The 21017-nt window shown below is 39.3% G+C and overlaps 2 protein-coding genes across 2 annotated transcripts; both read left to right on the plus strand.

Annotated features, from left to right (window-relative positions):
- The first annotated feature begins 579 nt into the window (after positions 1-579).
- Positions 580-11826, plus strand: acer2 (alkaline ceramidase 2). The gene is made up of 6 exons (XM_088302286.1): positions 580-932; positions 1175-1289; positions 3708-3849; positions 4315-4452; positions 8995-9132; positions 9789-11826. Exons 1-6 carry the CDS (start codon positions 819-821, stop codon positions 9973-9975), a joined length of 834 nt encoding a protein of 277 aa, XP_088158412.1. The 5' UTR covers positions 580-818; the 3' UTR covers positions 9976-11826.
- Positions 11827-12270: 444 nt separating this feature from the next.
- Positions 12271-20231, plus strand: LOC148332406 (tetraspanin-5). The gene is made up of 10 exons (XM_088302287.1): positions 12271-12686; positions 14300-14350; positions 14817-14963; positions 15055-15225; positions 15343-15468; positions 16797-16844; positions 17392-17508; positions 17604-17665; positions 18070-18122; positions 18698-20231. Exons 1-9 carry the CDS (start codon positions 12603-12605, stop codon positions 18080-18082), a joined length of 819 nt encoding a protein of 272 aa, XP_088158413.1. The 5' UTR covers positions 12271-12602; the 3' UTR covers positions 18083-18122; positions 18698-20231.
- Positions 20232-21017: the final 786 nt, after the last annotated feature.

A 21017-nucleotide genomic window follows, 5' to 3' on the forward strand; every position in this document is an offset into this window, starting at 1 on the left:
ACATCATGAAGAAAGTTATAGTGGTTTGCTTTGTAAATGTGCTTTGCGTGTACTCATCAGGATTGTGTCTGTGAAAATAAGTAATATTAATTCAATTCGACATTTGACGTGTCAACCGGGGTTTTGTCACAACTAAACGTCCCGAGACCTTGTTTGTCTATAGAGTTACGCAAAGTCAAGATAATTACCTTCATCTTCACCATCGTCCGTCAGTGTTTGATAAATTCAAACCCTAGTGCAGACTTTCAACAACAAAAAAAAGAGTCGCGTAACGATTTGATCTGCGTTGGAATTGCATACTACAATATAAACAAACTCAATTATCAGGAATAATATGTATATAGCAATGTATTTTTATAAATGTTATTACAATAAGTAACAACACCGAATGGTAAACATTATATTCCTTATTTTAGTTGGATGCCGATTCGTTGATCTTCTTGTAACTGACGGATTGACTACTACCAATAATAGCAGATAACAATGTTTTCTCTTCTCTAAAAACAAAAAAATGTGTGTATGGGACTTAATCCTCTTACCAAAAGCAAGTACTCTTCGACTTCGAACAGAGCAAGTGTCTACGCGATGACGTCGAGTGCTACGTAGAACAGTAATCTTAGTCAAGTCACAGTACTGACGCTAGATATTTGGCAGTCTAGAAAATCTTTGCATCATTCGATATGCATGAGCTCGCCACTGTATATGAATTATCTTGAGACCAAAGACGAGACATTACGGATTCATCTCGCGTGTTTTTTGTTTTTGCGTAAAGGGACGACAACAGCGTTGTCTCTCCCTCGAGCGCAACTAGTCCAGACATGAGTAACGTTAATCTGATTTTCTGGGACCACTTGCAGGCTGGCAGCTCCGATGTGGATTGGTGTGAAGGCAATTACCTTATTTACCCCGGCATCGCTGAATTTTATAACACGGTCAGTGTGCACTTTTAGTTATCCTTGCGTGCCTTTTTTGCTGCTTGGCTTGTCATTAACAGCTGTCACGTTTCTAGTTTAGTTTTTCTTTGTATTGAACTGTTGCCGCTTTAGAGACTTGATGTTTACCGTTTGGGCTGCAGCATCAAGTTACACCATGTTAGTGTAGAGCCTCCGCACGCTGGAAAACATCTGCCTGCGTGTTTTTTTTCTCATGAGTTTCCCTTTGTTTGTCATTTCAGATCAGCAACATTTTGTTTTTTGTTTTGCCGCCCATATTAATGTGCTTGTTTCGCCAATATGCAACACATTTCAACAGTGGGATTTACCTCATTTGGACCCTCCTGGTCGTGGTGGGTAAGTTGGTTTGAGTGACATGATTTTAACTGTGTGATGATGACCCATTTTCTGTGATAGAAGTCGACTCGGTCCCTGCAGCAAATTAACACTATCTCCTCTACAAAATAGGTATTTAAAGACGCACATAAAACATGCAGTTTATACTCAGGGTTAAAATTATGATTAAAGATGACGCAATCAGCAGCCAAAATAGTGACCAGGTTGCTATGGATTTTCAGTAAATGCAAAGTTTATTCGGAGTGAAGGGAAATTTTTTGTTTAAAGGTCAATATATAACTAATATAAATATATACACGTGATTTGTAAGTAACCTAAAATGACAGCACTCTTCATAGAGGTGTAGAAAGAAGTTAAATAATATTGGAATAACATAAAATAAATATGTGGCTAACCCCATGATGCACGATAAACACATTACTACTGTCCAATTGTGTTGCTTAAATGACAAGTCAAGTAAAAAAAAATGTCCTTTACAATAATATGTTCTATCTGGCCCCTCTAGTCCAAACACAGCATTCTGACTGATATTGTGTCTGTGCTCAAGTGCTCAGCTTGCCAATGTCACATGACCAAACCCAGAAAACAGGTGTGTTGTGACTGGTTGTTACCCTTGTCCTTGAGCAATGAGATGTTGTTTCCAGTTGACAGCAAGTGGCAAAATTGCCTTTCCCTGAGACGGATAAATACGGGGGGGATTTTGCTGTTTAATTTATAATTCACAAATACAATATTAATCATAATGCTGTGTTTAGTCTCATGGTGGTGCATAGAACATAGAATTTTAAAGATAATTTTCGACTTGACTTCCCCATTAAATGTGTTTTACTGAGGAGCCTGGACAGAGATGAGTGTACATTTGGTCGGTGTTTGCCGGGAAGAAACTTACATATCAATTTCTGTGGTCATCATTATAGTCTAATTAGCGGCATCTTGAAACTATACTCAATCATTCAACCCTTATATCATGACTTGGCTTATTCATTGGTTGAATGAAGACCGCTTGAATTTCATTTGATAGTCTTTCAGTGTTAAATGGTGCCTTTATGTGTAACAACATTCAAGAGGAATTACGGTACCATGTTCTCTTAATGTTGATTTTAACCGACAGTACCCCCCGCCTTTCATTTCCCTAAGGTAGCCTTACTAAGGTCAGAAAGCGGTAGTGTGGACCAAAAAGCTTTGTGTATGGACTCTAGCGCAGCTTTATGTTTTAAAAGGATTGTGTCTGCCAATAATATTTGATTATTTCCCTCTTTGAGATTCTAAATTGAATCAATATAAGTGTTTTTTTTATTAATGTGTATATATATGTTTGTGAACCTTGCAGTGAAGGTAATCTTTTTTGTTAAAAAAAATTAAAATTAATATATTAAATGTTTAGTTATACCCTCGTCAGACTCAAACAAAAAGAATGATAATTTTGTCATTCTTTATTTGGACTTCCAAAAAGCTTCAGCTTTGTCCAAGTAATCAACCGCTGGCAAAGTTGCGAGGGGCAGCTTTGTTCTTTTTGTGAGCGGAGGCTTCTTCCTTGTTACCCTTACATGAAAGCTTTGTTGATTGAGCGTTCTTCATATTGTTGACGAGTGCACATGATTCTCAGATGCAACAAGAGAGGTCTGCCAATCCCTCGATGTGATATGTGGGTTAAATGATCATTTTTCTTATGGCTCTCACTGCTATTTTTGAAGGTCAACCACTTCTAGGCAGGATTGTTGTCAATTTCAGTGGTCTCCATTTGTAGCCGCCTCACGGTGGAAGAATGAATTAGATTAGATTAGTTTACAGCTTTCCCCAGACAGATGTGTTGTCTCTCCCCTCTTTCTGTGATTTCGCTTCCTCTCGGCAGGACACGTCCGGGTTCACCTGGGGAAGACTTAAGTGACTTGCTTTTATTTACGTTTCAATCAGTGGTCATTGGTCCATCTCATTGGTTAGTTTAACAACCAATTTGTCTCGCCTGATTCTCGTTGACTGCAATGTAGTTCAGGGCATTGATGGGAAAATGAAGCTTCAAACTTGCTTCATAAACTAGCTGCTGTATTTTTGAGTCCTCTAGATGGCACTGATTGTTTAAATAACGGGTTTAAAAATGGCAATTCGTTGTGCTTTCAGCCCAATGTTGAACAGAGAGTGCCATCTAGAAGAGTCCAAAAATACTACAACTGGTTCATGAAGCAAATTTGAAGCTTCATTTTCCCATCACTAGTGCAGGGTTTACTTATTTTTACATCTACTTAAAATGAAGCAAATTTTTTTTTATTTCGTCTTGACTACATAATTATTTAAAAGAAAATCACTGAAATGATAAGCCTACACCTGTTATAGTCATATAAAATATAATTGTTCAGATTGAACAGCAAAATCTGTTTCAGTTTCCAAGGTGTAAATCTCTTTATATACTCCCCACTATAGGTATCGGATCAACATACTTCCATGCTACCCTCAGCTTCCTGGGCCAGATGCTGGATGAATTGGCCATCTTATGGGTTCTCATGTGTGCCATCGCCATGTGGTTCCCCAAACGATATTTACCCAGGATATTCAAGAGAGATCGGTATGGCAATCGTTACGGTTGATGATTGATTTGTGACCATTAGAAGCTTTAATCTGATATCTAAATGCGTTTGTGTCTAAGAATGATTAATCTGATTTTAGTGAAATATTTTTTTCTGTTCAGACAGATTATATTTCAGGTCATAGATGAGTATTAAGCAGCTTCAATATATGGCTTATGCTCACTATGCTGTCACAAGACATGTCCACTGCTGTCACGCCTTCAGTTTAATAATAGGCCGCTCTAAGATAGCTGACACCAGTCAAAGCTGCATCACACGTTCTTACTTCTCTTTCCATTGTCACACGGCCATTGTGGTTGCTCATATTAGCCATGTAGCTCGATTTTATTGAATGTCAGTTCGCTGTTGAAAGATTGTGAGCCACTTGTCACCATCCCCTTAGGTGTTTTTATCAAGTGCGATATAATCTTGTGTATCTAAATTTGATTTGTTCTTTGCTCTAGGTCGAGGTTCAAAATTGTCATCGGCATCCTGTCAGGGATCACTACAGGCTTGGCCTTTGTTAAACCTGTTGTAAACTCCTTGTCGCTCATGACTCTGGGCATCCCATGCACCGTGCTGCTCATCACCGAGCTTAAAAGGTCAGTTGTCCGATGATATTTGAAACGTTAGTGTTAGATGCAAACTGAGTCACGAAATGCTACCAGAGAACAACACTCATGCTCCATTTTCCACTACATGGTACATATTTAGTTCAACAAGGCGCAACTTTGCTTTTGACACTTTTCGATCGGCAGATGCTCCCGGGCAATATGAGGTACTTTTTATTCGGCTTAGCGCAATCGCCGTTTTTGTGGTCAAAGAATGTAAAGTGTCAGTGGAGGTTCCGATCACATTAGCTCATTTACTCCCATTGACGGCAAAAGACGTCAAAGATCCATTTTATTGACTTGGCTGGGAGTGAATTTAATGTTCATTGTAAGCGTGTCTTTTTAATTTTTACAATATTTTGGTCTCAATTGCGACATTCCATTTTCTTACTGCGCTGAGTCTCCTCTTGAATAAATCTAGTCTCCTTAGCTTGTCCAAGAGCCACACGCTGAGAAGTTAAATACAGCAGACCTTTTGTCCTTCTCAATAGTTGGTGTTTGTTAGTGTGTCTTACTCCAACTGATGTTTTTTTTCTGCTGTATTCTTTTGACCCGAGGAAAGTCGGTTCTCTGCACATAAAAAAAGCAGCATTACTACCCTTGTGGGCCCATGTGTGGTCATAAACAAGAACGACGTCATATATATGACTGGCACAACTCAAGCATTGCTTATAGAGCGGTCTATACAAAAGGTTAACCAAAGGTCAAGGAAATGTTTTAGTCTAAAACAAATTGCTAGATTCTAAGATAGTGTTTTACATAATCAGATTTTCTCGTGAAAAAGACAATGTCATTTCCTACAGGATCTCTCCATTAATACAATAATGAGTGGATGTAATAATACTACAAATGCTTTGAAGGTGGTGCGAATTAAATGAAACACAGACCATAAGTGGAGGCAAAAATACATCATTTGGAACTTCAGCGATTTTCAGTGCAAGCTGCTGGAAATTGATTGATTATTATTGCGAGTCCCAGACTGATTAGTTTGGAAGCTTTGCTAGCAGTTGGCACTTTGTCAGCGCCTCTCAGAAAAACATGCTGCCTCCCTCGGGAAGCCTGGATTGAGATCATTTAGGGCTGCTCCTCATGCAGCCTCTACCTCCGCATCCAAAGTGGAAAAGTCTCTTGATGAAAGGACCTTTCTTTGAGAAAAGAAAGTTGGAAGGGCGAATTTAGCACACGTCATGACTATAAAACACAAATATATTTCTTCTATTTATGTGTTTTCCGCGTCTTCATTTCTGCAGACATTGTATTTGTTGCCTAGGAGGCGTGTGTAGAATCTAGGGAGGTCGGGGTTTGTCTTTGTGCTGACGGGCCATACGCCCCTCGTTTGTGGCTCTACCCCTAAAGTTTACGGAGCATTGGGACACGTCTTGTTTGTCGTGAACACGCATTTCAAGGGGGAAGGGGCAAGATGAGATGTAAGGGGCGGTATTGGGATTACATGTACTGTATGTTTGTGTATCGTCAGGGCCGCCAAATGTCAACATGCAGTCAACAGTACATTAACTCCCCCTTTTTGACCTTCTGTACTTATATTGTCGATTGACTTGTCCCAGAGTCATTACAGAGGCGCATGATGCGAAAGAATCTCCCTGCAAACATGTAACAAGCCAGTTTTTAGTCTACAGCCTTTTCGTCTGTCACTGCAATTTGAAGTCGTTTCCTTTTACCGTCGGCCTCACTCACCATGGTGACTTTTATGACATCAAGTTTTCTATTGTCCAACCTGATAATCATTCTTGACATTATTATCGGTGCCAGTCATCCACGGAGGTGGCTTGTTTTTGTTGGTGGAGAATTCCTGTTGCCCCATTCCGTCTGACTTTGGCCTTTGCTGTGATATGTAGTTGTTTGCTCGCCTTTTCGTGTACGACTAATTTCCTCTCTCTTGCGTCACATCCAAGTGGGACATAAACAAAACTATCTGATGTGAATAACATTCCATTCCTTTGTGACATGACTAACTGTCAGGGCAATAACTTGAATTGCAGGGTAATTCTATGACAAATTAAAATCACGTTTAAAAGAAAATTGACAAAGATGTAGAACTGAGGTACCATTAAAGGGGAAAGTCAAGACCAAATTTTTCTTAACAATATCTTCCATGCGCCCCAACTAGTCTAAACATGGCATTCTGATTAATATTGCGTTTGTGGAATATGATTTCAACAAAAACATCCACCTGTTTTTATTCAGGTTTTTCTGGTTCGTTCAATGTCGTAAATGTTCGCAAATCGTTCACCAGATGTTGTTTTTTTTTTTTTTTTTTTTTTTGCATATTTTGGTTCAACTCATTTCTGTGGCTTCGGGGGCATTTGATGTTTGAGTTAAAATACGGCCAAAAATAACTGGTAAAAAGAATTCAAAAAGTAAATTACCCTGTAGGCAAACTACGGCCCGGGGGCCACATGCGGCCCCGTTAAACGTTTTCATCCGGCCTGCTGAACTTGAAAAAAATTTAATGAATAAACCTTGTTAATGTTTTATTTTCTAAATACTGTGGTTTTTCAAAGAACCCATTGTGGCCCGCCAATCAAAAAGTTTGCCCACCCGCTGCTGTAGACTGCACAGGTGCCACATACGTTTGATTGACAGATAGAAGGAAGGATGGATGGATTATTATAATAATCGTGATGGTGATGAAAGTTTTTGGTTTTATGTTACCAGTAGATCATTCATGAAGTCTCCCTGTCACTTCCTGTTTTTTCCCTCTAGCTTTTCATTGAAACTCCACCCAACGTAGACTTGCCAGCTCATTTCACCACTTATCTCTGCCTCCAACTGTGACACATTCTTGACTTTCACTAGCCCCCTCCTCAAAACATGTCCCGGTGCTGCTTCTTATCTCGCATGCTTCTGTCATAGCTGATAATCACTGTATTACAGACATTCTACTGAGAACTAATGCATCTGGCACATTGGATTTGTTGGAAGGAAGTGCTTGCGGCGGTCGACATGTCCTAAAAGCCAAGATAGATGCTGCTGACTGTCTGTTGGCAGACGATATCTGTGTGACATAACAGAAGACATTTCCCTTTAGGAGGAAGTATCACAAGCCAGCGATTCTTTAGCATTTCCTTTTGCCCGAGAGTAGCCTCTCCCATCTGCCAAAACTCTTAAGATAATAGATTGATTTATAATGATCAACATAATGTACTGTACGTGACCATTTGTGCGCTCCCGGTCAAAAAGTTATGTCAGGTTTTTATTTTGATCATGTCGCAACGGATTTGAAGCCAGGTTTAAAATGATTTTATTGTCATGTTTCTGCTCACAGTAAATCTACTTTTGTGCAGCTCATGGTGGCTGTACGCGTCAGTGGCTAAAGCACGACACATGTAGGCGTTTATCTTTTTTTTAAAAAATAGCCGTTTGACGTTTTGTTTTTAGATTTCCAAGTATTATTAAAGAATTTTGTGGAAATGCGTTAAATAATAATGGTGAGTTGTCTCTTTTTAACGCACAAAAAGTTTGAAGAGCAAGCTACTCGTTCAACTCTTTCAGTCCTTTTTGAGGTCTGCCATCTCGCTGAATCCCGTCAATTCAGCACAGCAGCCGTGTTAAACTAAGTGAAAAGTCCAAACATTTTTTTGTATTCCAGACAAAAGCATGATAATAAGAAGTAGGCTGTGATAATGCTACATGTTGTTTGTGTGGTTTCTTTTTAAAACCAAAAAAATTTGTTGTACATTCTATGCACGCAGTGTTTTGTCCTTGTTTACTCGTACCATTTCTACACCATGACAGTTTAACTGCCAATTCTCATGTGAACGAAGCATCTGTTGTTGTCCTTCATTTTAAAGCAGCATTTTTTTTAATTTATTATTTTCTGTCACACCAATGTTTATTTCTCCTTGGAGCAATGGCGTCGCAATGAAATGCTTGTCAGTGAGTGCGAGTGTGTCACAGTGACTGCACTGTTCCGCTAGCAGCGGGCTTATGTTTATGCACATGCTTAAGGACACAACTAAGAATAGTTTTGAATCAGCAGCATTGTGGATTAGTCTGTCTCAGGTTCAGTGACGGGGTGCAAAGGCACATACTGTATATGCAGAGAATGAAATCAAATAATCTGACGTGCTGCTCTTTTAAATATGGAGGGGGGGGGGGTGCTATTGGAGAAGAGAGCCGTTGAGTTGCAGTTTCACACTTGAGTATGGAGAGTAAAAATGGAGCAGTTAACACAGCTGGGAGGCCTGAGAACCATCTGGGAGATTTGTCAAGCGGGAGCACAAAGCTCAGTGTTTTCTGAACTGAAACACATCACCCACGTCTATTGTTTGAACATTGCGAGGCGTAGTGATTTGCATGGAGTAAAAAGGACTCTTAACAAATTGCAAATAAGTGCGGACATTTTAAAAATGTAATGATTTGATTCGGTTTGGATAAATCAAAAACCAATCTTCCGATTCAAATTGTTTTTCGTTAACACTTGTGGATGATGCACACAGACACTGTACGTCGGACTTTGTGACAGCCATGCTTTGGTGTGTAGTTGTGTTCAATTGTGTTTATTCGTCACAGGTGTGAAAACCCGCGTGTGTACAAGCTGGGTCTGATCTCAGGGATCTGGTGGGCTCTAGCTCTGCTCTGCTGGCTCAGCGACAGGATTTTCTGTGAAATGTGGTCATCTGTCAACTTTCCCTATCTACACTGTGCTTGGTAAGCCCACATCACAGCACACAAGAAAACAAAACGAGTATAATTTGGGTGTTGGGGTGATTAATATCGCTTGCTGGTTTGGAATACAAGGTCTATTCGGCAATAATGCAGTTTTGATTGGCTGTTAACTCGGCACCAAATTCTGGTGATTAAAATTTGATTTGCAGAAAAAACACAATGTGGCGACACGGTGGACAACTGGTTAGCACGATTGCCTCACAGTGCAGAGGTTGTGGGTTCAATTCCGGCTCCGGCTTTCCTGTGTGGAGTTTGCATGTTCTCCCCGTACCTGTGTGGGTTTTCTCCGGGTACTCCGGTTTACTTCCACATTCCAAAAACATGCACGGTAGGTGGATTGGACACTCTAAATTCACCCTAGGTGTGAGTGTGAGTGTGAGCGCGGATGGTTGTTCGTAAGACATTTTCTAAATTACTACTACTACTTGAACTAGATTTAAAAAAAGACAAGTTGAAAGGGGAAAAAATATTCATGAAAAATCTAAAGCTATTATAACCCTGCAGTGACTTCAGTTTGAGGGGTTCCCCACTTCTTGCCCAAAACAGGATGAAGAGACTTTTATTCCCCCAAATTTACAAGCGAGTCTGTTCTTGTCCTTCTCTCTTTCTGGTTCATTAACAATTGTCACCTTTTGCAGGCACATCCTCATTTGTCTGGCTTCCTACTTGGGTTGCGTCTGCTTCGCCTACTTTGACGTTGCTAGCGAGGCCCCGGAACGAGGTCCGGTCATCATGTTCTGGCCCAACGAGAAATGGGCCTTCATTGGCGTCCCCTACGTTTCATTCCTCTTTGTGCACAAGAAATCGGCTATCAAGGTGACTTAAGGTGATCCACGACTGCTCCGCTGGTTGCACTTTAGCATTTCTCACCGGGCCGTGTCACTACAAGATTCATCACCACACCGGTTGCCTCCATGAAGCTTTTGGATTGGATCACAGAGGTGGTCTTTATGAGCAGCAGTATTTCTGCTGCACTGTCAAAAAAACAAAACGTGCCACAACCAAGGCCTCCTGGGGACATTCCTGGTGGCTTCATACGATGTCAGTGTTCTAAACATGCCATGAAGCTTGTCAGGAGGAGCATGTGATATGTTATTAAAGTATTATGCATTTTTCGCTTTCTTAAATGTTTTGCACATGGTATGGTAATTAAGAAAACATCAATGTAAAGTATTAGATTGCCTTGACAAACTCCTGCATCCAAGAGGTGCACTCTGGCCGCTTTGAAACCAGCATTACAGACGTTAATGCACTGGATACAACAACTGTGATTATGACATCATCCAAAACCAGCTGCTCAGACTTCAGTGCAACTTTTCCACTGATGTCTTTTAATACCAGCATGATAATGTGGTTGACTGGAAAAAAAAATTCTATTGTACTTTCTTAACCAAGGATGTCTTTGTATATGAATGAATGAAGAGCCATATAACCAAAATGTCAAACAGCGAATGTTGACATCGAAATGGGTTGGATTTAACAATGGACAAAGAGCAAACCACTACCACAACATTTCTGGTCAAGCATCGGTATTTCATTTTTAAGCATTAACTCATTCACTACCAGCCGAGTAAAAAAAAAAAAAAAAAACATGGATCTTTGACGTATTTAGCCGTCAATGGTAGTAAATGAGTTATGTACCTTTCAAATGCTTTCCAATTGTTTTACATTGTATATGATGGAAATGTTTTTTTTATGTAACATTGCAGAAATGTCAATCTTGTATTGTTCCCTGGGCTTTGTTTATTCAGTCCAGAAACACAATGACTATAAGCTTAGAAAATATAGGAGAATTATGCACAAAGCCAAAATCAAACTGGATAATGTGTTGCCAAAGGAGACACAAAAGTGCAAAGATCTCCTGTAAACATGGGACAGTATATATTGTATGCTGGAGGTATTTATTTCCAGTTAAGGGAAGCAGAGTTGGCTAATTGATCTAAGTCACCAAGTGATGTATTACATTCCAATTCCTAAAAGAATTGGACATATTTTTAACGTCCAATTTAAGGCTTTTCTTTTTTTTTGAAGAAGAAGAAGAAGAAACATGAGCTGTGTCAAATTTGAAATGGAAATGTGGGTGCTAAAAAGCTTTAAAAATAAAACAAAACAAAAAATAAGCTTTACCTCAAATGATTGTATCCAATGTGAGAAAACGGCCTAAAGCTAACTCGCATGCACACATGAAGGGTCAAATGAATTGCTACAAAAACTAAAATTTTGATATTACAGAGTGATAAATCTTTCTCTTTCTCTCTTTCGCTCTATATATATATTCAGCATATGAAATCTGAATGGTTTTGTTTTTGTATTAGTATCTTTGTATTGCCAAATACAATTATATTTTTATTGTACCATCCAGATATACAATATTGCCAATGTGAGCAAAGTCTCATCATGGAGCTGAAGAATACATGATTGTGTAGTTTTGAATGAATGCCGTGAACATTGTGCAGAAAATAATTTAAGTAATATTTGTGAGCTGTTTTTTTAAGATCACCAAGCAGTAAGTCATGTAATTTCACATAGACTTGTGTGTTTTTTTTCTCTTCATCGGTGACGCAGACCGCAGCACAGAATTATTTATTTTCATAATTTATCCTGTTTTGTAAACGAACATTTGTAATAGATTAATATTGGTACTTTATTTTATGCAATAAATGGAGCCAATGACTACCACATCTGCTCAACTCATCATTCGTCGTTAAATGACGTTTTTGTCCACTACGAGGCAGAGTTTTCCCATTTATTTATTTTTCTCCCCAGAACTCCAAACCCAACCAGGGTACTGTTTTCCTGTTTTCCCCTTCTTCCCATCGCCACAATTACAGTATAATTGGAATTGTAAATTATTTTTTAAAAATCGAGATGACTCTTTGGCCCGACTGGAATATCATAAAATAGCAAATGTGACAATATTCCGCCTATTGAGTCACACCATTTTTAATGGTACACATTTAATTCACAAAGGTTATTATTAACTATGCCGGAATGGGAATGTTTTAACGCTTTTATTTATCATTTAAGTCACTTGATTATGCACTAAGCAAAATTGATCGAATCGACTCGTTTTAGGAAGTCCCGCCCCCTGTGAACATTGTGAGGCCTCATTTGTTTCCACGCGCGTCAATCAAACAGCCATGTCAAGATTGTGGCTCAAATAGAAAAGCAGCGAATTTAATCTGCTTGAATTCTGTGGATTTATTACACCGCCAACCTCTGGAGACACACATTTTTAGCAAAGTGTGAAGTGTCAAGAGACGGTATTGTAAACGCTCCTCTCCGCGCGTTCTGTCAGCGCCTAACGGGATGATGTTTCGAATTAGACGCTGGAACAGCTGTGAGAGTCGACGTTAAAACAAACGGGTGTTTCCTCAAGCGATCGTTTTCGCCGGAGGACCATCGATGTGATTTCTGGGCAGCGAGGGCGTTGGAAACAAAAGCCTCCCAAAATGATGTCAGGGAAGCATTTCAAGGCTCACGAAGTCAGCTGCTGCATCAAGTATTTCATTTTTGGATTCAACATCATCTTCTGGGTAAGTGCTTCGCTTGCTGCAATTTGTTTTCAGGCCTGGAACAGCATTCTTACATGACATGTGCAGTCTGCTATTAGTGGAATCTTTCATGTGAGAATCGTGGACGAGCCGCCTTTTATCGCTGCAACAAAAGCTTGCTGCTTGGGTGCACTTGCTGCCTCCATCAGCCACCCGATGGCTTTTGTTTTTGTCCACTGCCATAGCTTGACGGCCACCGCTCCTGTTTACATCCATCCACCAACATTTTTGTAAGATGTTAAAGCTAGCTTGGTGTTAGGGCTTTAATGTATGATATCCAGGACATTAATGAGCCCTTGTTTCAGGAAAGTATCATTTATTAGAGTGACGATTTTTGCCCAAAGCCACACTGTCAAGATTTGGTGTCAAAAACGACAATAATAGAGTTCAACCAACCGTTTTAAGAAAAAAAATCACCGCTTAATAAAAAACATTTCGCTTATTCGTTGACGTTTTTCCTCCCGTTATGGACGTCCCTCCCTGTTTCTAACGTTCGCTTCGTACATCTGCACAGGATTCTTTTGTTATCGTAATTATATCGGGATTATTCATGTATCGTGGGATTTTGCAGTGAATCGCGCGAGAACTACAAGTACAAATTCTGCACCGGTGGAAGTATGTCAGCTCGTGGCATTGTTACATACCTGTTCTGCCTCTGAATCTCCTTCAATCTCGTTGTACACTGAGTACAGTGACAATAAAGGGCATTTGGATTCTGATTCTGAATTGAACAGTTATGCAGTTGAATGATTTCAATGTAGCTTGTGAAACAAAATAAAAATGTTTCCCAAAATGATAAGGGCCCCACGAAAATTAAAGGTTACGGTTAACGTAATAATAAGTGTGAGTTTAAAATGAAAAAAAAAAAAAGAAAAAAGGTCAAAGTCATTTTAAAAATGACCAACCCACCCCAGTTCCGCCAGTGCATTAGGCCTCCACTGCATCACAATTAATTGACAACACAACATAACCTTGTTGATTTGAAGCTTAGATTGCTCAAATACCGTAAAGTCGAGATAGTTTAGCTATGATCATGTTGACCGCACACAAAAATCACTTTGGTACATTATTATCACTTAATACAATACAATGTAAATGACAGTTTTGTCGACAAACTTTGTAAACATCTTGTAAAGATGTCAAATTTGTTGCACTCATTTTCTTCATCGACATGAAAATGAAATTGTTATGTATTGTTATGTAATAATTGCATTCAACAACAACAACAGAGAAAAATACTTCCATGATATGACACTGTGTTACATAAATGACATAATTTGTGATAGTCGTAAGTTTTGGAATTTACTACCAGAATCTATTTTCATCTCTATTGGCCATCAGTTGCACCTCCTGGAATGTGTTTTCCAGCTTTTAAGATGTTAAGTGGTAGTCTGAGCTGGAACTTCCCTGCATTCAGTCACTCATGATTTATTCTGGCTGTTTGAGATGTTTTCCAATGTGGGAGTCTCTTGCTGATGCTGCAGACTGAAATTAGATTTTTTTTTTTCTTTGCGTGGAAGCCAGAAAGGCAGTTTAATCCCCAGTATCCATTACGAAAGAATAATTATTCTTTTCTTATCTCTCTTCCCATCTAGTTCCTTGGAGTGGCGTTCCTTGGCATCGGACTGTGGGCATGGAGCGAGAAGGTTGGTTTCCATGGTTGAATTGTTTCTAATTTTTCACATACATTGATCAGTCACATTTCTAGGTTGTGGTTTACGGCCATTTAAAGACCAATCTTTTCTGGAAAAAAGTGTCTGAACTATAAACCCTTTACTCCCTTTTTGTTACTGGTGTTGAAATTTAAAAATCCAGTGGGGGCGAGGGGAATTTTATACAGTATATCACTATCAAATCTGATCATATTGAAATGTGTTGTCTTGAATATAGACTAAATTCTGGATATCAATAAAACTTAACACTTTCAGCAACCCAGGATCCCAGATCAGAAGCTTTCAGCTAGACAGTGAAGCCCGAGTAGCCTTGTACTGTTAGTACATTTTGATTCATGTGGTGAAAATCACCTCAAATGGCAAATAACTTGATGCTCATTTCCCTTCTCTCGCTCCCTGTGTAATTTCTCCTCCTCACACTTTTTCACTCCCCCACCAGGGTGTTCTATCCAACATCTCATCTATCACCGACCTGGGGGGCTTCGATCCAGTGTGGCTATTCCTGGTGGTTGGTGGAGTAATGTTCATTCTGGGATTCGCAGGTTGCATTGGAGCACTGCGAGAAAACTCTTTTCTGCTCAAATTCGTAGGTGTCATCATCCATGAAATTGTGGACAGCTAATAAAGTGGTGCTTGTTGTTTTACACTATTGGCTGACTGCGATTGTGCGCATTCAGTTCTCGGTGTTCCTGGGTATCATCTTCTTCCTGGAGCTGACGGCAGGAGTTCTGGCCTTCGTCTTCAAAGACTGGATCAAGGACCAGCTCAACTTTTTCATCAACAACAACATTCGGGCCTACAGGGATGACATTGATCTACAGAACCTAATCGACTTCACCCAAGAATATGTGAGTATCGGCGTTTCTTTTTTTTTTTTATTCCAATCGGATTTATTTTGGTGTTTATCTTGGGATTTATTGAAAATATCTCTGAAAGATCCGTTGCCCATTTGACCTTTATTGCAGTGGGAGTGTTGCGGTGCTTTCGGAGCTGACGACTGGAATTTGAACATCTATTTCAACTGCACGGATTCAAACCCAAGTCGCGAGAAATGTGGCGTGCCCTTTTCCTGCTGCACCAAAGACCCAGCGGTATGTCTTCCCGGCTCAGTGTCTTGGTCCTTCCCACACAGTTCCTGCCCATTCGGTCGAAAACAATCTTGCAGACGTAGGCGCTCGGAAGTCTTACAGTCTTGAGTAGGTCAAGGTCTGGCATGCAGAAATATTTCGACTGCTTGTACAGTACTTAAAGGGGAAACTGTCAAACTCCTCCCTCTTACAGATAGTTTGGTTATCAGTGTCCTCCAGAAGCCGGCTGCCGTTGTCAACTATTCCGGCTGGTGTCCAACAGGACATCCAGGCCACTCTGTTTAGTCGTTTCACTCTCTGCTGGCTCAGCACAGTTTGAATGGAATTTTTAAGGCAGTTTCTAATGTGTAGCTGAGGACGCCTTTAATGTCTGCACAAACTGTAACGGTACTTTAAGAAAAACAGACTTGGCAACCAGTGTTTCTTTTATTTGGTAACCTAAAAGCAGTTTGCAGAGACTATCAGTTGGCAATGAAACAAAGCTTGCTGTTCCAGGAGCTTTCACCGCACTTGAATTGGCAGGTTTTTTTTTTTTTTTTTTTTTTTTAAAAGCTGAATGTCCTAAGTCGAACATCCCAAACGTGGTACAATTTGGAGTTCAACAGAACAGTTCAGAAAAAAAATCTGCCTCAAAAGTCAAACAACAGCAGCAGATATTGACGAAACAACCACAAAGCTCAAGATGTGGGTGTGCTGCCTGCTGACAGACAACACTCATTAGTTGCAACGCTACCTCTGCTTTTGACAGTATTCTTCTCCAAACACCTTCATTTTGTCTGGGATTGTTAAAGGATAACTACAATCATTGGCTTTATGATTGCTGTATTTACATATGTATATGGTTAGCTACACTTTATTTCATTTAGTTTTGTTAAATTTTAGTAAAAGTGCCATCTGAGTATTGGTTACTTTTATAATGTGACAGTTTGACCGTGGAGAAATAAATTCACTTCACGTTAGGTAATTGAAAACATACATATACACCCATTTTCGTATAACTCAGGTGGCGGCCATTTTGCTATTTACTCTTGACTAAAAATGACATCACAGTTGCTCAGGGCGCAGCTAACAACCAATCGTGGCCAAGCTTCAGAAAACAGGTGTGCTGTGATTGGTCTTGAGCCCGAAGCAACTGTGATGTCATTTTCCCTTGACAGAAGTGACAAAATGGCCGCCCCCCTGAGATGGCTAAAAATTGTTGGATTTTGCTGCTTATCTCGGAATGCCATGTTTAGACTAGTGAAGGCACATAAAACATATTATTACAAAGAATTTGGAGGGTTTACTTCCCCTTTAAACTGGTAATTAATTAAACATTTTTTTCTTCTTAGGAGGACGTCATCAACACTCAATGTGGATATGATATCCGAGCAAAAACTGTGAGTAACACGTAGAAAAAGTTTAATTCCTCAGAATACGTGGTCCAAAAGTCCAATGGTGAAAGCAGTATAAACCTGATTTTTGAATGTTGTTTCACTGAGTGATGCCTGAGGTCATTAGGTTCTCCGCCCTGAGAACAATCTCCTCCTTTCAGTACATTTCTGTTCACTCCTCAAAATCTAGCAGCTGTGTCCCCATCAGTACCGATGTGGTATTACTCATGCTGCAGCAATGCGGTGGGATTTGAAACCCCTCCCCCATCATTAGCTTTGGCCTCGCTCCCTCACAGGATCAGAATGTGAGGAAAGGCTGAGTTTGTTTTCCTCAACTTTAAATGTGACGAAAAATCCCGGAAACCATGCAGGAAAGCAGTATGCTGACTGCAGTACGTGTGAACAATCTAGTGACAATAGTCCAACAAGATTTCATTGTGAAAAGCATCAGAGGGGCAGAACTTACACAGCAATGCCAAGTGTACTTCAGTGAAACTGCAATGTACACTGCGACCTGAATGCAAATGTAAACACACTCTGAACTGTCTTTCAGGACTCGGAGCAGAGGATGTTCATCTACATTAAAGGCTGTGTCCCACAATTTGAAAAGTGGCTTCAGGATAACTTGACAGTGGTCGCAGGCATATTTATTGGGATTGCATTATTACAGGTGAGAATCAATGAGTCACTTTATGTTGGTGGAAAATTGTATTTATTTAATAATGAGTGTGTGTGTGTTTTATTTTATTTTATTTTATTTTTTAGATATTTGGCATATGTCTAGCACAGAACTTGGTGAGCGACATTGAAGCAGTAAGAGAAAGTTGGTATGTTTCTTTACTATTTTTCTCTTAAACCATGACTCCTCAAGGGATTACTTTTTTTTGTAACTATTATATGGCTGAATACATTTTATTGCTGTGTCATGACATTTTGTCCGTCATGGTTCAGTACAGTTATTACACACAAGAGCATACGTATAGTATACTAGCTCTTCCTTTTAGACGTTCCAAATCAAGGAAGGCTCAATTTTTGGTTCAACGGATGTATCTTAGACAAATGTAGTGTCTCGTAACCGAGTTTGAGTCGTCTTGACGCATCGTATTGTGACATGATGTGACACTAATCAGACAAAAAATGTAACTGTTTTTACCTGTAATAATTCTGGGAACAAGTGCTTTTCTTCTGAATATATTTTGCAATGCTTCTAAATGTGATTCTTTATGTGCAGTTTGTTCACCTAAGGCAGTCATATAATCTCCAGAGGCAAGAAGGATGTACCAGGTAAGCCTTGAGCAACAAGGTTCTGCATCTAGTTTTTATGAGTGGCTGGCCATCAGCCATTAGTTTTGCTGTGATTCAAAATTCGAGTTGCAGATGATTGTTAGAAAAAATGCCATGTCACATCACATCAGAGTTCACAACAAAATTTATGGGTATGAGTCGGTTGCCGCCAAGCTGCACAGTACTGCGTAACTATATTTGGCTATAAAGCAAAGCGTGGAGAGTTTCTTTCGCTGAGCTGCAGGAATGTAGTGGGGTGATCATGTCAAATATCCACATGCTCTCCTTTATTTATTGCTAGTTTCCTTTCTTTGTATCATTATAATATCCCATAACTATAGCAGCCAACATTGTCTCCTTCTCTGACACTTGAGTCATGTTGTTTTTAGTTCAATACAGAAACATGACATTTGATATGTGGCACCTCAAAATGTTGGGGGTCAACCGCCAACAGAAATATTTTTTTCACAATTGTCCATTTCAGTTGCGCTGGGCAGTGCATTCTGTATATAATGGGCCTTACTAAATTTGGAATAATTTAGTCTTTTTCAACTACAAATGCATTTCTTTTTCAGGACTCTTCAGACTGTACACCAGCAATGAAGCGAGACACTTTAATCAACTTTGGTGTCACAAAATGAAGAGACTGATTTTTGTGTAAATAGTACATGTAGAGTCAATTTGTGGACCTATTTTTTGGGATGACGCACAAACTCTGAAATGTATTGTGAGTACATTGCGTCAAGCAGTTCAATGCAGTGGGCGTCCAATACTATTCTTTAAGGGAAGCAGCAGAGGAAGCTGCCATGTTTCATTCTCACAAATGATACTTTGTATTGTGAGTGGGCACAACTTTACAGTTGTGCAGTTACTAATGCTTCTTGTACAAAGTCAATTCTCTCTCTCTTGCTCACTTTGTCTCTTTCTCTCTCTCGCTCTCTCTCACTCTCTCTGTCTTTCTCTGAGAAAGCACTGCATGCCTTTTGTCTACTGGCGGGACATTGGCTCGCCTACATGTAGTACATTTAAGTATTCGAAAATCTTTGTAAAATTAGTCGCTAGTTCATGGTGCGTTTGGCGGGTTGGCACTTTGTGAAATGATGAATGGGAAATCAAAGTTGGCAAGAATTAACTTGATTTATTTATGACATCACCTTATCAGACTGTGGCATTCATTACCTTAAGTCAGGGCTCCAGACTAGCGTTTATTCTTTTTTTATTTATTTTTTTAAAATCTCATTTCCACTTTAGCAACAAAAATATTGAAGAATGATAAAATAAATAAATACTTTACTGGTCGCACACGCGCTCGTCTTAAATGTTAGAAGCAAAATGCCGCCATTCAGGGGCTGTCTGGAGCCCTATTAAGTTATCCTGATGTGCGTGGATAATGGTATATAATGAAGGTTCTTCTATTTTCAACCTGTTTAAAAAAATGGAAGAAGCATAAAAATGTTTTAAAGTCAATCTCAAGCACTTTAATCCTCATGGAGGAATAATGGCGCTTATTACGCGAATCAGCTACTGTTTTTATTCTTCACTATATTTTCTTTGAATTTTTTTTATCAGCAGTAACTTCTGTTGCGCTATCGTCAACCAGTGGCATCATCCATGCATAATTTCTCTCCTCGTCATTGCTATTTATTTTTTAATGTGTTTTTGTCTATGATCAAATGTGTGTAACTGATGTGAAAAAAATGCTCTTTTGGCTTACTCTATTAGTTTTCACATGAAATTGGGATATTTTTAAAGCTTGTGTTGTATAATATGCTGATATTTGCACTTAAGAAAATAATTTGTAGCTTACACACAAATAGCATTTAAAAGTAAGGCACACACACCATCACCAGCATTATTTAATTACTGCAAGAGGCTTTCCAGAGTTTTGCAGTCACATTCTCTTTTTGAATCACCAAAAACATAAAATGATTGTTAATGTTGATTGCTCGCACTCTTTTTTACCACTCAGTGCCAAATATAATGTAAGTTCTGCATATTCCTGGTTCTAAGTTAAAATACTTTTTCTTAAATTTTGTTCTGTTCTCTTTCTTGTGAATAATTGGTTCGTGGCAAGTTGTACATATATCTGAATAAATGTGGGTGTTTGTATACCTTCTGGACATTGTCATCCTTTCCATATCACAAATACTTTTTGTTCTTAATTTACAGCTTTGTGTAAGCAGAGTAGTTTGAAAGTCTGCCACACAGTTCTGAGGTTTGGAGTTCGAAGCTTCGGCCTTTTTGTATTGTGTGCATGTTTTCTCCGTGTTTCCGTGTGCTTTCGCGAGGTGTGCTTCCCAAGAATGTTGGCGTAATGGAAGACTCCAAATTGTCCAAAGGTGTGAGTGAATGGTTTGTATGCACGTGACCTGTCATTGGCTTGTGACCTGACCATGCAGGATGTACACCCAGATCGCCCACAAGTCAGCTCCAACTCACCTGTGACCCTAAAGAGGGCAAAAATTAATGGACTTTCCTTCAGTAGAAATTTAATCAACTGTCCATTCCTTTAAAATGAGTAATGTAACTGGAAAGTGCAATTTCGGTACAAATTATATGTGAATTTTGAGGCGATGACGGTGAACTGTAATGCTGAATAAATTGTAGAAAGTCGCAATTAATTTCGGAATTGACGGAACATTTGGATTTTATAGGACGTTGCAACAGTATTTAAGAGAGTAAAGCGACAAAGAATTTTAGCTCAATATTTAGTATCATCAAATCTATGCGGAACATGCGTCACGTGTGAATGACGTCATCCATGCAACTTTAAAGTGACCTGGGGAAATGAAGTGACCAGTGGTGAAGCGGCTCTGCGCCAGCCAAATACTGACATCTAGTGGCTAAAATTATTACTCTACAAATAATATGCCTGTTCAGCAAAGTATAATAAGG

The sequence above is a fragment of the Idiotropiscis lumnitzeri genome, chromosome 8 (genome assembly GCF_059441095.1).
Source record: "Idiotropiscis lumnitzeri isolate Australia: NSW breed Sydney's pygmy pipehorse chromosome 8, RoL_Ilum_1.0, whole genome shotgun sequence".
Lineage (NCBI taxonomy): Eukaryota > Metazoa > Chordata > Actinopteri > Syngnathiformes > Syngnathidae > Idiotropiscis > Idiotropiscis lumnitzeri.

What these genes read in the sequence shown, in the direction of transcription:
- acer2 (XM_088302286.1), top strand. Translation starts at nt 819, where the DNA reads ATGAGTAACGTTAATCTGATTTTCTGGGACCACTTGCAGGCTGGCAGC. An exon ending in AGGATATTCAAGAGAGATCG is followed by an intron (nt 3,850 to 4,314) that starts GTATGGCAATCG and finishes TCTTTGCTCTAG; the next exon opens with GTCGAGGTTCAAAATTGTCA. An exon ending in CCCTATCTACACTGTGCTTG is followed by an intron (nt 9,133 to 9,788) that starts GTAAGCCCACAT and finishes CACCTTTTGCAG; the next exon opens with GCACATCCTCATTTGTCTGG.
- LOC148332406 (XM_088302287.1), top strand. Translation starts at nt 12,603, where the DNA reads ATGATGTCAGGGAAGCATTTCAAGGCTCACGAAGTCAGCTGCTGCATC. An exon ending in TGTGGGCATGGAGCGAGAAG is followed by an intron (nt 14,351 to 14,816) that starts GTTGGTTTCCAT and finishes CTCCCCCACCAG; the next exon opens with GGTGTTCTATCCAACATCTC. An exon ending in ACTCTTTTCTGCTCAAATTC is followed by an intron (nt 14,964 to 15,054) that starts GTAGGTGTCATC and finishes GTGCGCATTCAG; the next exon opens with TTCTCGGTGTTCCTGGGTAT.